General features: G+C 38.0%; 1 protein-coding gene across 1 annotated transcript in view; it reads right to left on the bottom strand.

The window, feature by feature from the left end:
* Positions 1-16,966, bottom strand: part of EIF5B (eukaryotic translation initiation factor 5B) — a 35,122-nt gene that overhangs the window by 4,781 nt on the left and 13,375 nt on the right. Inside the window, exons 4-18 of the mRNA XM_054271929.1 lie at positions 16,184-16,820; positions 15,499-15,719; positions 15,176-15,326; positions 13,454-13,552; positions 12,460-12,552; positions 10,897-10,980; positions 8,388-8,683; positions 7,662-7,769; positions 7,434-7,544; positions 6,518-6,585; positions 5,231-5,372; positions 3,556-3,687; positions 2,696-2,878; positions 2,419-2,580; positions 715-846 (exon numbers count right to left, since the gene is read on the bottom strand). Coding sequence (XP_054127904.1) covers positions 715-846; positions 2,419-2,580; positions 2,696-2,878; positions 3,556-3,687; positions 5,231-5,372; positions 6,518-6,585; positions 7,434-7,544; positions 7,662-7,769; positions 8,388-8,683; positions 10,897-10,980; positions 12,460-12,552; positions 13,454-13,552; positions 15,176-15,326; positions 15,499-15,719; positions 16,184-16,820 — 2,619 coding nt within the window. The remainder of the gene's footprint in view (positions 1-714; positions 847-2,418; positions 2,581-2,695; positions 2,879-3,555; positions 3,688-5,230; positions 5,373-6,517; positions 6,586-7,433; positions 7,545-7,661; positions 7,770-8,387; positions 8,684-10,896; positions 10,981-12,459; positions 12,553-13,453; positions 13,553-15,175; positions 15,327-15,498; positions 15,720-16,183; positions 16,821-16,966) is intronic.

Raw genomic sequence — 16,966 nt, 5'->3', positions numbered from 1 at the left:
AATTTTAGCCATTGTATATCTACTACCAGTAGTACACTTGAACTACATACTCGTACAGACCCAGCAACAAGGTCTGTGGACATCCCAAAAGTTTAACCTCCCTTAAAAGGCACAAATAAATAGACAGAAGACTAAAGGAAGACCATGATTAAAAGTAAACTAGCAACATGTAAATTGGCAACATGTAAATTCAAAGTAAATTAGCAAACTAACTTTCTGCCTTTGGAGAAGCAAAACACACAGAGCAGTTTTGACTTTAGGATAGCTACATCCTTTCCTCTACCATTTTTAACATGAAAGTCACAAAAGAAATTTATTGCAAAGGTCTTAAATTAGCTTTGCAATTAGGAGAGTTTGCAGAACTCCACTAGTAGATATGTACCTAATATAATTTGATTAGAATATATCCATAATTTACTACAAATACCAAATCAGTAATTAACAGAGCCAAACTATGCCATGATACTTATTTTCAAACCTTATTCTACCAGCAGAGACACCCCAGCAAAATATCAGGAAAAAAACTAATGGTCAAGATTCTAAAAATATCACACCACCAAAGCTTCACATGGGCACAAAACATGTTACTGGAACAGTTTTTAAAACAACCAAAAAACCCAGTTATTTGCAAACTGAGCTCTCAACATTTGAGTTTCACCACCAGAGAGCTCAAGTTACCCTCAGTGTGTTGTAGTTCAACATCAGCCACCTCACCTTGAGGACTGGGACTTCATCCTCTTTATGAGCTACAAGCAATGGCAAACCAGCCAAGGTTTTTTCCAAATCTTTCCCAAGAATCTTCACACCTTGAGCAGCAACAACCTCTTTGTGCTTTTCATACTGGTTCTGAAAAAGAGAATATACACACTAGCACAGAGTTCTGTGCTGAGAAGCAGAACAACACAGCAGGGAGCAGTGAAGTGCAGCAGCTCCCAACTGTCTTTGCTTTGCACTTGCACCTTTCAGTCCTCCTGCTCCTCTCCCTTCAGATACCCCCTGCACCTTTGCCAAGGTGGGCAGGGCACAGGGAAATCTCAAAGCAGAGAAGGGGGGCAAAAGGAACGTGTACTAGAAAAAAGCAAGCAACAATAGGCATCTACTCACTAATAAGACCCACAAATTCAGCCCCCTAGGTAAGTGATGGGAAGATGCCAACAGCTTAACAAAAACACTAAAGCTTAGCTGACACACAGCCCAAGCCTCTCTGCAGGAAGGGCTGTCTCACTCTCCCACTGGAGGCCATCCAGCCTTCTCATGTGCTTAATTCCATGTACAATTTCCCAGGTTCTCTCCCCATCCAGGGGAACCTCACAAATGTCACACTCAGGGCACGGCTCTAAGACATAACAAAACCAGTTATTTCTGAAGATCTTTAAATTGATGTTGGAAGGATTTTCTGGTTTGTTTCCTAATTTTTTATTTGGATGTCCCATCCTTTTCTTAAAGCTGCAAGGTAGCTTCCTTCTCAATAAGCACTTTGTTCCTGCAAACCTCTATCCTTTAGCCCTCCACTTCAAGAATCTGGGTCTTATTTCAAAGGTGACAATTCCACATGAACAAGCTGAATCAAAATGTATCCTCACTGCCTGCATCAAAAAGCCCAACAGCTACCCTATGTTTACTTCCCCTGCTCAGGGCTCCCAAACCTGAAAGGTTTATCCTATTACATTCACCTAGGTTATCTATATGGTTTTCTTTGCCTTAAAACAAGTCTGTGCAGACATTTATTCCTTCCCTTTTAAACAGGAAACATCAAAGCAGTTCTTTTCATCATCTTTGAACTGCATGCATTAATCTTAATATACATATTAATTTATTTACAGCCTTTTGATTCTGTGTCTCCTCATTTCAAGGAAAGCCAGGCAGGAAGGATTTTAAATTCAGGGCCTCTCCTCAGGCTAATAAGGGCAGCAGAACCTACAACTCTTGAAAGCACCAAGAGGCTGCAGATTCTGCAGAAGTCCTGGTCACTGCCACTCACCAACCAGCCCTAGAAACTCATGTGTTCACTTTTCTCAAATGTAAGTATATATGGTTTTTGTTACTAAAAAACCATTTCTACTAATATAACTTTAACTCAGAAGTTGCTGTACCAGTAGACTACAGTTTCCATTTGAGATGGGCATCTCCCTCTCACATGTAGCCACATACTTGAATCCCTTATTAAAGCATACACACCCTAATCCTCACTGCAAGGTAATTCCCTGATCATTCTCTTTGTCACTGCTGTGACAACACACACCCCAACACGAACATACAAGTACATTTTCAAAAAAGACACCAGATTTCCCCTGCATCCCCGTTGAAGCCCCCTTTAGATACCATTATTATAACCACATTCTACTACATTCTCTTTTTATAAAGCTTGATTTAATTTTTTCCTGGTTCTAAATGTCAGTACAGTAACAGCTGCCATACCTTAACTCGCAGCTCCTTCATAGGAGGAGGCAGCAGCAGACCTCTGATCTGAGTCACAATAGGACCTTCTACCCCAGGAACAATAATGGTGTCTCCTTCTCTCAGACGTCCATTAATCAGAATAACATCTATGGTCGTGCCCATGCCTGGCAGTGCTTTCACCTGAATGAAAGGGGAAAAAAGTTAAGCACTGCAAACACACAGTTTTTACCAGAAGGAAAGATGCAGGGAAGGGAGGAATTTCTATATGAATTTCATGAAAGGGTTGCTGTATTACCTCCATGACTTGAGCTCTCAGCTCCTGACACTCAGCCAGTCTCTTGGTCAGCATGGTTTGTGTGAGCTCAACCAGAAGAGCTATCAGACTGCCCATGCCATCCCCTGTGTGAGCAGAGGTAGGTACAAGAGAAACAAAAGTGCGGGGATCCTTATTCTCATAAAACAAGGCAGCGTTCAAGCCCTGCAATCAGGATTAACAGTTACATAGGGAAAAGCACAAATACACATCAGTACTGACAGTAACATTCAACCCCAGGCAAATGCCACTGCATTTTTAAAATCCCAATTTAAAAAGCCAACACTGTTAACGACAGCATGCTATGGAACAGAATTATCCCATACTGCTTCCAAGTGTGGACTGAAGCCTCAATCCACACTGGGAAGCAGTATGGAATAATTCTACAAGGCTAATTACCCCATCTAGCTTCTAGATAGCATTTTATGTCACCAACAGAGGAAGTTCCCAGAACTGATGTGATTCATACCCTGCCAGCATCCAAGAGAAAGAGACAGATGGGATTCTCTCAGGCTATTCCCAAAGAGAAAGAGAACAGTGACAGAAAACCTCAACTGCTATTCATGACTCCGTTGACCAAGCACAGAAATTAGCTATTTTTCTCCAAACCAGCATTAAGGAAGGAGCAGTTAAAACTATGCAAAATGTAAAAACAACAAAGTTTGATTTTTAAGAGGTTAACACCAATATGTCAGAAGAGATGCTTTCTTGATATTCCAAGTCGTTTTGAGGAACAGGGAAAAAACAAAACAAAACAAAAACACTAACCCAAAACAAACCACACCACCACACACCTCTTCACTAGCACTTTTAAGCACAGAACATTGAATATTCCAACCTACCTGTTTTGCAAATTCCACTATGATAGCTTTTGCACGTTCTTCAAATTCATCTTTTGTATTCTTTTTCTGCTTCTTTAAGGTAACAGCTACATCTGTATCTGGACTTTTTTTCCAGTCATATAACCTATCAATCTTGAAAATACAACAGTATGTCATCTTATGCAGCTTACTAAAGGGTTTCTTTATGCTGATGCCACATCATCAGCGAGAAATACTTTATCAACCAACTTAACCAGCCATCTATCTGCTCCAGTAATCAAATTAAAGTGTTCTTATTTGCTTTGGCTGCTATATTTAGCTCTGTTTATGTCAGGCAGTATTACAGGATAGCAATGATACTTCAGATTTTAAAAATTCAGGCTATAGTAATCTTGTTCATATGAAAAAAGTTTATGTGCATAAATTACATCAAGGTTAAAATAAAACATTAGAAGAGACCTGTTTATAGATTCACATACACACAAAAAAACAAAACCATAGAGGTGTTCATGTTTTTCCTGAAAAGAGACTACACTAGTTTTATAAAGAACTCCTAAAATTTGCTGGTAAATATGGACCCTGTTCCATGTTGATACAGAGAAGGGACCAGAGTGGGGTTGCTCAAAAGACACAACTGTATTTCAGAAACACTTCCCCACCATAGCTGCCAAAGTAGGACAGACTTAGCCCAAAAATATCTTTGCCGTAGAAATCAAAACAACATCTTAAGAAAACTAATTATAACCTGGTCAAATAATACAACTATAACTTAAAATGCAAGAGCTCATAGCTATTTAATTTCAGGCTCACTGTAGGCCTTTGATGGCAACAAAAAACAGCTGGGTCTTCAGATCTGACCAAGAGAGAACTCCCTACGACTCTGCCACAAGGCCTGGACGCCTCTCCATCCAAGAGGCTGTTTGTATTCTTCAAAAAGTAGCTGGTTTTGGCAATGAGATAATGCCCTCCTCAGTTCCAACCACCTTCCATCTTAAAGCTCCTTTCATTTTTGAAATATATTGCAATTTTTACACTGCACACAAATAGCCTTCTGACAGCTCTCCCTCAACATATCAGATGGCTTCCAAAGTCATTGGACATGAGTGATTTCTATTTATATAAAATAATTCACTGAGTCATCACAAACAGGCAGCATAATTTCTCATGCAGAGGATTTTAAAAACAGGGCAGAAAAGAACTGGTAAATTTTCCATCTAATATTGCAAAGCCCAAAACACTTCCCACCAGTGATCAACGTTACTGCTCCATGGCCTAAAGTCAGTTTGTCTTCAAGTCAAACTGACCAGTATCAGTGGCTAAAATAAAGTATGACTTGTCAAGGTGAAGCTTGTGTTGGAATTTTATCAGAAAATGGACACAAATCTATGTAAGCAGGCACAAGGAAAAAACCCCACAATTGAAGTACAACTTCCAGAAGGGTGAATCATATAGAGAAGTTACATAAGGCAACAAAATTTACCAGTCAGGACTCCAAGAACTGATTGTTCTGCAAAGCTCCCGTGGAGCCACTGTGGTATCAAGGACACAAAAATGCAACAACAGGACCCAAGAACTACTCCTTCAGATTTTACACCAAAAAAATTCCAGATCAAGGAAGAAAAAAGACAATTGTCAAATGCCAAATGCACTATTAGAGAGGAGAAATATACTATTAGGATAAAAAAATCTATCCTACCTTATTGAGAGCTACTATAAAGGGGCATTTCTTTGATTTCAACAGATTTATTGATTCAATTGTCTGTGGTTCCAAACCATGCATGATGTCAACTACAAGTATAGCAATATCACAAAGTGAGCTTCCTCTATTTCTTAGATTGCTGTGACATTAAAAGACAGGAAAAAAAAATCAGTTATTTAGCAACAGAACCTTTATAAAAACACAAGTACAATGCCAAACTTACACTGACAAACAAAAAGCTAAAGCTCATCAGTTATTTCCCCTCAAAAATGTAAACCATTCAAATGACACTTTGTAATTTTCATTTAACAAAATACATCAATGAATGTAAGAAATTTTACACTAAGAAATTATTATTATCCTGAAAGTTTTCATATTATTATATATTTTTACAATGCAAGATATGTTCTGATCATTTTCTGAGCAACAAGTGAGACAGCTAAAGTGAAAAGCAGGAGTGTAAAACCTGAACAAAACTCTTTTATTTACTGCATAAACACTAAGACTATCACGATTTTATACAATACAAGGTAAAGAGACTATCATCACATCTTTGTTGGCAAACAAAACCTGGCTAGAAGCTGTAAGAGGCACCATGCCAAGGTACTGATCTGAACATTAGCAAGTGTTCCACAACACAGCATTTCAATGCTTACAGAGGTTTTTACTGAAAAATGTCACATCAAAGTCTTAATCCTTCTGCTTCAAGATTTCATCCAAGATCTCACCTCAGTGAGTTCAGTTGTGCTTGTCATGTTTTACCCTTAAAAGCTGATTAGTGGCTTGCCTGTATGCCACTGGTGTTCCTAGAATGCATTTGATCTCTGCTAAGACTCTGATGACTTGGGTAATTAGTAACTTCCAATCTTACAAACTCAGTTACCTTAACTGGGACACTATGAATGAGAAACTAGGAAAAAAGTTTTAATTTTTTGAGTACTTAGGTCACTTGAAATCCTCACCTTTTTTCCTCCAGCTAGCTTCCTGCTTCCATCTTTCCTCTTACACTAACTATTTATTTACATGCTTTTTCAGATATTCATGGCTCAATTGGCACGAAGACAGAAAATTAATCAGCTATAAAAGGCCAGCAATTAACCAGATATAAAAAGCACCTGCAAATGAAGCAAATCCACTTAATTCCTCTACTTTAAGTTGGTATTGTCGGACTTTTTTTCGAGTGAGAACTAAAACAATGGATTAAGCAAAGACCACACTTGGCTAAGAATATCTCCAGATGCTTTTGCCATCAGTTCTGAGAAGTACCTTGTGAGAAAACCTTACCTGAAAGACTCATGTCCTGGAGTGTCGATTATCAGCATGCCTGGAATTTTTATGTTCTCTCTGTCAAACTAACATTTCAAAATATTAGCCATCTTGTAGAAATTACACAAGAAGAAAAAAGAACAAAATAAGAGCTGGCAACATTACTGACAGTCTGCACTTCAAAAATCCAGATACATATTTTAAGGCCAGCACCCTCTATAAACCAAATCAGTCAACAGTCATTTCAACATAAAAAAAATGATGCAGCACATTCCCTCAGGTGCCAACTGGCCAGAAGCTAAGCTAAAATATGGAAGACAAGGCAGCCTACAGAAGAAAAGCCATTTCAGGGTAGTGAGATGTACCATCCTTGGCTTAATTATTTTCTCCTCTCTCAAGTTCACAGGCTTACTGAGTTGAGTTAAATCTTGGAAAAAGTTATTACTACACCAAGGCTTTACAGCCAGTTGCTTCTGCAAGCAAAATAGGATATAGTATCCAAAACAAATGATACAGAACAGTTACTATGTCTGTAACAAGATAAAATTCATCACCCAGAAATTGGCCAAATTTCAGTACACACAGCAAAAGGTAAGTTTTCAACACAAAATATACTCAAGAGGTTTCCAGAGTCTCAATTTACAATCGAAATACTGACAAGTAAGCAGTCTGTGTACATACGTGCACTGTCCAGAACAGAGTGAACAGTACCTTCATATTTTTCTGAAGAAACAGCAATGTATTAACTGAAATCCAATGTATGAAAAATGAGACAGCCTCCCCTTTGCTGGGGGAATGATAGGAATTAAAAAACAATAGACCACAAAATTAGAGCAGGGGGAAGTATCTGTCCATGCCAGGAAATTTCACAAGGCCTTTATTACTCTACATTTCATATTTGTTAAGATGCAGTTGTTGAAGTGCTATAACTTACATTTTTCACCATCTTAGTTTGTTCATTAATAGCTTCAAGAGGAACATTAGTTGCACCAATCTGCTGAGTGATACCACCAGCTTCACCGTCCTGCACGTTAGTGTGGCGGAGCTAAAGACAAAAAAGACCAGAAACTTTTGAGCACACTCTAATTCCTTCTGTCTTCAACAAAAAAAATTAATGCTTAAACAAGAGGCACAGGCAGTGCTTTCACACTCCACACCTTACCTTATCTAAAATTTTGGTCTTGCCTGTGTCTACATGCCCCAGGACACAGATAACTGGTGCTCTGAGCTTTTCAGTGTTCATATTTTTGCTGTTTTCAGCTCGTCGTTTCTATGTAAAAGACACATACAAATTGGTAAGTATAAATCAAAAACCACAGTTCACCTCTTCACCTGATTACATACACACAAACACAGAGTTAGTTGTAGGACTTACATTTTCAAGGCAATTTAAGGTCTGTCATCCCTCTTTTGGTAAATCAAAAATTTTTAACTAACAGTTACATTTTTGTTTGGTAGGTTCTTCTAAGAGTCTAGCAGGCAAAGTTGTTATAAGCACTAACAGTAGCTTTGCTGAAGGTGCATTCTGAACAAGCACCTTGGGTGAGGAAACCAAGAACATCAGCAGCCATGAAAGCACTGAACACTTTAGACACATCTTTTAGAACTTGAAAATACCTATCTGTAAAAAACAAAAGCCTCTTTTTCCAGGAGGGGTATAGAGGTGGAGGGGAACAACACTTAAGCTGCCACCTTTGTGGTCAAGTTACCTAAAAACAAATACTTTATCTTCACACAAAACAAAGTTTTTTTTTTCTTAATTAATACAATTTCTGAACCTGCCTAAATATTAGCCCTGACACGACCACCATTTTGACAAATTTGACAAAATAAACTGAAAATTAATCTGTTTGTTATACAACACAAGAATCCAAGTGCATCTTCATACCTCAATTCTCCGTTTAGCTTTGTCATAAGCGCGCTCCTCCTTCGTGCGGTCATCGTCAGAGTCATACTCAGAATCAGAGCTAATTTCCTTGCTGGGCTTCTTTTCCATAGATTGTTTTCCAATAGCTTGGGAGTCTGGCTCTCTCTCATCTGAAATCTTTTCATCCTCATCTTCACTGCCTTCACTGTCTTCAGATTCTTCACTCTCTTCTTCCTCTTCCTCCTCTTCCTCTTCCTCCTCCTCTTCATCATCTGCTTCATTTTGTTCTTTGACTTCAATATGGACAGGTTTGCTCTCTGTTAAAAAAATGAAAGAGTAAAGTAAAAATTCTCTATTAAAGTTTACACTTCTGGGGGCAGATGGCACCAAAAAGCAAGAGACTATCAGAGAAGAATGAGGACTGAGGGTAGGCTCTAAAAATAAGTGATTGTCAAGATAATTTTTCAACTTCCAATGTAAAAAAAAAAGCGGAAAAAAAGTGTTTCATGTTCAGAGTTGTTGGCTTGTGTTTCAAATCCAGAAAGAAAGCAAACTTAGGATGGAGTGAAGAATGATATTATCAGCACACTTACGTTTAACATTATTTGCAAACATTCAAACACTCTTTAAAGTCATGTGCCCTTCATAAAGGAATAATGCACCAACATCTTTTTAATAAAGCCAAAATACTCCAAATCATTACTATATGGATTCTGTACACTACTGATCAGGAAGGCACATTTAAGCAGACATAATAATCAGAACAAATGGCCTCTTTTATGCCTATTTAAAAAAAATCTCATCCTCAGGTTTTCTTAGATGGTTCAGAGAAGATGAGCATTTTTCATAGAAATTGTTCAATAAACAAACAAAAAGAATTATCAATAAGTAATTTTCTTTCTTTGAAATCTTCCCATTTATAATCACCTGTAAAATCATAAAAGGCAAGCTGATGATCACTCTAAAATCATGGACTGTTCTCCTTACAACACTGCTGGCAGGCTCACTGCTCCTAGAGATTAGTAACATTTCCTTGCTACACTCATAGTCCATCAGCTTAGTAAAACACCAAATCTGATTCCCAGGAAGGCTCTTTTTCTGTATCCCATCAGCAAAGCCTTCAAAGCCAAGCAGTAAGAAGGGCTATGTCCACTCCAGGACAGTGGTGACAGACTAAAACAAACACTCAAGAAGGCAAGCAGCCCTTAGGATTTAAAAGCACCAGAGGAACACATCTGTGCTGGAATTAAATCCATTCTGGAGTATGTATCTGTATGTCAAGTGTTACACTTGAAAGCACAGGCATCAGAAGGATAGGCAAGTAACAAGTACTTGATGAATAAATAGTCTTTAAGAAGCAATTAAGACACTAAGGAGGCACCAAGTCCAGTAACCAACTCCTGCTCAGGACAGCTCACAGAAATACACTCTCCTCCACCAATGGAAGAAAGTTATCCCTGCACTGCAGCACAGCCCCAAGTTTCCCATACACATTGCTGTTGAGCACAAACAGAATATGGCCCTTGGCACACATGCACAGGAATATTTATGTTCTGGCAATCCCTTCCTTTCTTCTAAACCTGCCTCTCAAAGAAGCATATCATAGAATCACAGAATAGTTTGGGGTGAATGGGACTTCAAAGACCACCTAGTTACAGCCTCCCTGCCAAGGGCAGGACACCTTCCACTACAGCAGGTTGCTCAAAGCCCCCTCCAACCTGGCCTTGAGCATTTCCAGGGATGGGGATCCACAGCTTCTCTGGGCAACCTCTTCCAGCATCTCACCACCCTCACAGTAAAGAAGCTCTTTCTCAACTAAACTTACTCTCAGTTTGAATCAATTTCTCCTTGTCTTGTCACTACAAGCTCCTGTAAATAGTATCTCTCCATTTTTCCTGTAGGCTCCCTTTAGGTACTGGAAGGCTACAGTTAGGTCACCCCAGAGCCTTCTCTATTCTAGGCTGAACAATCCCAATTCTTTCAGCCTCTTCTTGTGAAGAATTTACTATAACATGCACACTTAACCTTCACACCATTTTATTTCCTCACTTCTTTGAAAACTTCTCGCAGGGGTACTGTCTTAGATGCTGCCAGATTCACGTAATAAAAATACTACAGCTTTAAATTGTTACTAGAGAAATACAATAGCAGGTAAAAGGTTTCCCTAAGTTCACAGAGATGGTTTAAGCACATATTAGAGAAGAGGATTTTTACTCCCATAACAAAGGACAAAAAAATTACAATCCATTTATTTTAGATGCTAAGTCCACAGAAGAGTATTTCCAAAGGGTTGTCTTAAGCAGTATTTCCATGGCTTCTGAAAGCTCTGCTTTTGAGAAGAGGTTCTTGTATGTATTTATCATCATACTTATCTCACAATTTATCTAACAGAGCAGAGGAAAAATCTAAGTAAAATATAGAAAAATCTAAGTAAAATATAGAAAATATTCTATATTTTCTGTAGAAACAGAAAACTTAGCCCAAAGCCTCTTAACCAGAAAAAACATACATTTGGTATTTACATGCCCACCTTTCTCTCCATCTTCATCACTAACCATAGCTTCCCAGTCATCCAGACCTGCATCTTCTGTGTCATCTTCTTCCTCCTTTTCTTCTGAAACCAAGAAACCCAATACTGAGGTTAAAAAAGTCAGTCCAGCAAGACATAACATTTTTAGATGCTCCTTTTTTTGGCATACTGACAACTGCAACTCACAAGTTTGCTCTTACCATAATTCTCTTGAAGTATCTCCACACTCCATAAAAAGATGCTGGATACTTAAAAATTAATCTCCAATTCTCTCCACAAAAATCATGTAGTGCTAGCATCTTTGCCTAGACAAACTTTTGTGGAAGAGACAGAAAACCTACTCATCTAGTTCCTGTCTGCATATCATGCCAATGCCTGCATAAGGCCTGCCACACAAACCTGCACCACAATCATGATCCTTGCAAGGAGTTGCCCAATTAACAGTCACCATGTGTAACAAAGTAGCAGAGAAACAAGAATATAAGTCACAGTAGAATTTTACCTAGTGAAAATATACAAATTGTCTATAAAAAGGACACGGGTGCCTTAACATAAATACATCATGGATTCCAGAAGCATTAAACATATTAATTCAGCAGGAATTCGGTTAGATTTATGAAAAGACTGCAGGTCTTAGTAAGACATGAATGGAAAAATGCAAACATACAACTGTCTCCAAAAGAGGCATTATACAACATATGTTTGCTGCAGCACATGTACCATAAATTTCTGCTCTCTGAAATGAAGACTAAGTTCCACACTGCTAGAATATTAGCTAGGAACTAATGTTCTGCCAGTGAGCCCTTCTCTTAAGGCAATAGAATGGCAATCATGAATGGCAATCTTGTAACGTAGTGTTTTGTTGGTTTTTTTTAGGTCAAGCTAGAATCACAGGACACATTCAGCTTTGTTTTCAAAAGCTGCACATTTTGTCAGTATTTGTCTAACATAAGAAGGGTAAAAATTGGAACAGTCTCCTTGCAGAGAAAGAAGTCCAGTACAATGTGATTTTGACCAAGCAAGAACTGTGTATGGGCAAAGATGAGGGCAACAGTCTGATCAGCAAACTTGCTGATAACTCAGTTTCACAAGCTAACACATAATCTCTTCATTCAGCACCTGTGAAAGCAAAACGTGTGGCATAAAGGATACAATCACTGTGAATATTGCACTATCAATTCTGGAAGCAGCATATTTCCTCTCCACCTCCACCTAACTGTTGACAAAACAGACTTGTAAAAGCAAGTGAAAAGTCAAGCGAGTGAATAAGGACTGAATGTGCTCATTTGAGATAGCTGATCAAGCCAATTGAACACTGGAGTTGAACACTGGAGTTCACCCAGAAAAAGGAACCTTTACCACACTCATTTTGAAGCTTCATGCCTTTTACTCCATAAAATTTCATCAATTCCTCCCTGAAGAAAGGAGGAAAAAAAAAAAAAGAAAAGGCAACTGCCTAAAGAAGAGATGGCCATTCAGCCCCATCCAGCAAGGTACAATAACTATCATGCAGCACTGACACACAAGCTTAAATGTTTGAAATTTATTAGCATCACCACCAACCTGGATCTACAGGAAGAGGAGCCTCTTCTTTCACTGGTGTTTCCAGTTCTACGGCATCTTCAGCTGGGGAAGTTACCTCCACACTTTCTGCAACTGCAAGACAGGAAGTTGGTTGCTACATCCTTTCAAAGTGCAAATTGACTGACTTACACAGACAGTTCCACTCCAGCTTATTTGGAAAACACTTGGCCTTCTAAGCAGTTGAACACATTTATAAGATAGGTCAGCTATTGACATTAAAAACTCCTCATTTTCTTTAAAAGACAAGAGAAAACAAAGTAATATTAGTGAACTACCCACATCTCCCCTACTGCTCCATTAAAAATGAAAACTAAAAAAAAAAAGAAAAAAATTATTGATACAACTCAGATAAGCGTAATTTTCAATTCTTTACAAACACTCCATAAATGATAAGCAGGCATGTAACTAATGTCAAAAAAAAAAAAAAAAAAAAGAAGAAGAAAAAACAGCTAAGCAAGAAATACATCTGAAATTTTTAAACTAAGGGTTAGGCTTGAGAAAAGCCACAGTAATCCCCTGGAGGAAAGTAACAAACCACAAAAGTAAGAAACTGACACATTCAACCTACAACTACCAGTGCAACGAATTCCAAGGTTTCAAAAATGCAAGCTCTTTGAACTGCTCTGAACAACTTGCACCCAGGAGCTGAAAACTGGTTTTATATACAAGAAAGCAAATGAACAAACTGTCTCCAATTTAAAAGTACTAAAACTAAGATCAATGTATTTTCATCCTGGGACAAACTCAGACTTAGTTATAAATCACTATTATTTAAACTACTTTGTATTTGATGTACATTTGCACACAAAGCACTCAACATCACATTTGTAAAAGGCCTTTATGGCCTGTACATCCCCAACATTCAGAAAATCTAAACCCCGAAATGAAATTAGCTTAAGATCAGCTGATTTATTTTAGAAATAATTCCAGAAATGTGACTGATCAATTAGGTATCCCTATATGCAAACTACACCTTCTTTATTTTCTGGCTGCTGCTGCTGCTTCTTTCTCTTTTTGTCTTCATATATTGGCCTCTTCTTTGGCACAGAATCCTTCGATGGCACTTCAACACCTGCAAAACAAAGAAAAACCTGTTAAAAAGAAAATCCGGGTAATTAATAAACATAAACTTTGGTTTAAATAAGAACATGCTTTCAAAAACTGGAAGATGGAGGAAGAAAGAGTAGAAAGCAGGTTCAATGCATATTTTATCATTTTTAAAAGCTTGAATTCAAAAGCTAGAAAACTTGAAAGAAGTATAGTTCTTCAGATACTCCTGACTGCTCTCAAAAAGAAGTCAGATAACTGGAGGAAGGCAATGGCAATGAAACAAAAAATAAACGAAGCAATTGGATTCTACGGCTGTCGGTTTGAAGTTATCACAAACCTGCATAAAATGCCATGAACACAAATGTCATGATTAACAATTTAAGGTCTGCTATATAAAAATTCACTTAAAACCTGTATGCAAATGGTCCTAGTTTCAGACAATTTGGAGCAGTTCACAGGCAGAACTCTTCTTAAATGCTTAAGGTTATTCAGCAGATGACATTTTCCCTCTTGCTGTGAGGGAAGGTTTGTGTTTTTCAATTTGTTTTGTTTGTTCAGGCTTTTGGGTTTTGGTTTGTTTTTTGGTTTTAAGGGTTTTTTAATTGTACAATACTGATGGTTTCAGGTATTAAAATAATGCCAGGTTCAATTCACCAGCTTCATCTTTGCCTCACCACAAAGTGGGTGCTGTAATAGATGAAGGGATTCCATCAAAACCAGAAGTTTGGTGCAAAGACAAATTAAAAACTGATTTACTGCTGCACATTCAATTTTTTTTCAGGTTTTTTTTAATATTGCAAATCTGGCAAAAATGCTGTTGTAGGGGCACAAACAGAAAGATACTACTAGCTACAGCAACAACCAAGGAGAAATAGCCTTCATGTATGTTTAAGAGCTCCAAACATTTTACAAGCTATGAAGATTCCTACATTTATACATTCCACCTACCAGTGAAAGTGTCAGATACTGTACTCTACAAATACACTCTGCTCCCACAAATTACTTTCATTTTTTCGTCACAAACCAGTTACCAAGAACAATTTAGGACATTTTACTTACAACATATTGGACAATTTTACTTCATTCTAATGGAGACAGATTATATTTCACAGAAAAGCAGGAAAGCTCTTACATACTCCTGGCAAACCCCAGAGAAAAACATATCTTCTCCGTGGATTTCCCCATTGTTCTTGAAGCAAAGCAGTGCACTTGCCTAACTAAGCAGGTGAATTAATTCAAGATGCAGATCACTGGTCTAACAAGACCTTCAGCACAGCCCATGTGCTTTTCCTGGCCTTTAGACTGCACTACTTCTTTAAGTGCTTTTTCCTAAGTTCCAAAAGTAACATCTTTAAACTTTATTTATTTTTGTCTTACACTTTAGATATCCAGCTTTATTAAAAAGCTGGATATCTAAAGTGTAAGACAAAAATACAGGCACTTAAATCTGCTTAAGAAATAAAGGGGAAGGGAGGGCACACACTGCCTTTCTCGATAACAGAGCAACTTTACATGGAATCACTCAGTACTTGCCCTCCTAGCTCCAGACAGAAAAAAAATAAACACAGACCCATAATGGATATAAAGTTTGGTTGGGGTTTTTGGTTCAGTTGGGTTTTAATAATTATTAAGCTCTACTGCTTACCCTGAGCTTGGAGTAGTTTAAGAGTAGCCTCTGCTCTGGCTTTGGCTTCTCGCTGAGCTTTTGTTAAAAGCTTTCCCTCTTTCTTCAAACGCTCCTTCCTCTCTTTTTCCTTCTGTTTCTTCCTTTCTTTCCTCTCTTGCTCTAATCGTTCCTAGAAAAAGAGAAATAAACATGCAGAAACCCTAAAGCATGCTTTACACAAAAGCTGCCCAAGCACATTCTGTTTACAACAACATATTAAGGATTAATTCACTAACTGCACCAGCAAGCAGACAGATTAAAGTTACTCCCTTATTTTATCACTGGAGTGAGAGATACAGTACCTCCTCTTTGCGCTTTGCTTCAAGTTCTTCCAGTCGTCTGATGCGTTCTTCCTCCTCTCTTTTGGCCCTTTCCTCCTCCTCTTTCATTTTAGCCAAGGCCTCTTGCATGGCTTTCACTGTGGCTTTACTGGGACCCTTCTTCTTCTCTTTCTCTTTTTCTTCTTTCTCACCTTTCTTTTTTTTCTTGTCTTTTTTCTTTTTGTCCCCCTCATTGTCATCAGCTACAAAAAGAAGAGGCATATTTTCAAAGACCCCAGAAATTTCAAAGATGCTCTAAGTAAAATTTATGTTTCAATTATGATAAATAACATCAAATGAGGAATATTTTCACTGGCTACTGCATAAGCATTTCATAATGAAAACAATTAAACTCTCTTATGTCATGGCCTGAAGTCTTAAAGTATCAGAATAACAGGGAAGTGAAAAAGTACTCTTGCAATAGAGAACTGTAATCATATACTGTAATGAGAATTCACCATTTGGCTTGTTTTCTCATATACCTGAACAAACTACAGGCCAGAAAACACAGCCACCTGTGAGCCAACACAGAGGCAGACAAGGCTACCAAATTTCTAATATTCACAATTCAAAATAAACCAACACACTAACCTCACTGCCTGGTATCTCTCTGGCCTTATGAAAACCACAGTATTTAATTTAAAGTTTAAGAAACCATGTTACAAACCTTCTGTTCCTGCAGCAGTCTCTCCTTTCTCCCCTGTAACTTCAGGAGAAGCCTTCTCTTCAGCTTTTTTTAGAGATTCCTTTGGCTTTGCTGGTTCTTTACCACCTTCTAATTCCTCCTTCTCCTTCTGCTTCCTCAATTTGGCTTTTTCTTCTTCACGTTTTTTTCTTTCACGTTCTTTTTTTTCTGCCTTTTTCTGAGCCACTGTTTTTACTTTGAATGAAGGTTCTTCTTCATCATCCCCACTCTCTGCAGCAGGAGCAGACTTTGGCTTTTGGTTTTTCTTTTGTCCTTTCCTAGACTGGGAAACCTCATCTGATTCATCACCGCTCTCGCCTGCAGACACTCCTCCCCCACGCTCTTTGCTTTTCCTAATGTTAGTTTCATCTTCTTCTGACAAATCGTGTTTTTTATTTGACTTTTGAGTTTTCCCTTTGCTTTTCTTAAGCTGTGTCTCATGATCATCATCATCACTGCCAGAAAGCATGTCTTGTTTTGCTTTCTGAGTTTTTTTGGATTTTTTATCTTTATCTTCCACTTCCTCACTGTCATAGTCATTTTCCAGATTGGCTTTTTTAGTCTTTCCTTTTCTTTTTTTATCTTGCTTTGATATGCTTTCTTCATTGTCATTTTCAACCTGGTAATTAAACAATTCAATAATTAGCCATGAAAATTACTTGCCATCATGAACTAAGCATTGAGATTCATCAAGAAAAACCTCTCTTATTGAGCACAAAGTTTGAAAGCAATAACTACTCCCGCTGAGTGTACCATACTTCAGCC

The sequence above is a fragment of the Melozone crissalis genome, unplaced genomic scaffold, assembly GCF_028551555.1.
Source record: "Melozone crissalis strain CALT ecotype California unplaced genomic scaffold, PUWL_Pcris_2 ptg000013l_1, whole genome shotgun sequence".
Classification (NCBI taxonomy): Eukaryota; Metazoa; Chordata; class Aves; order Passeriformes; family Passerellidae; genus Melozone; species Melozone crissalis.
The sequence above is the reverse complement of the archived record's forward strand: the minus strand, read 5'-3'. Positions and strand labels throughout refer to the sequence as shown.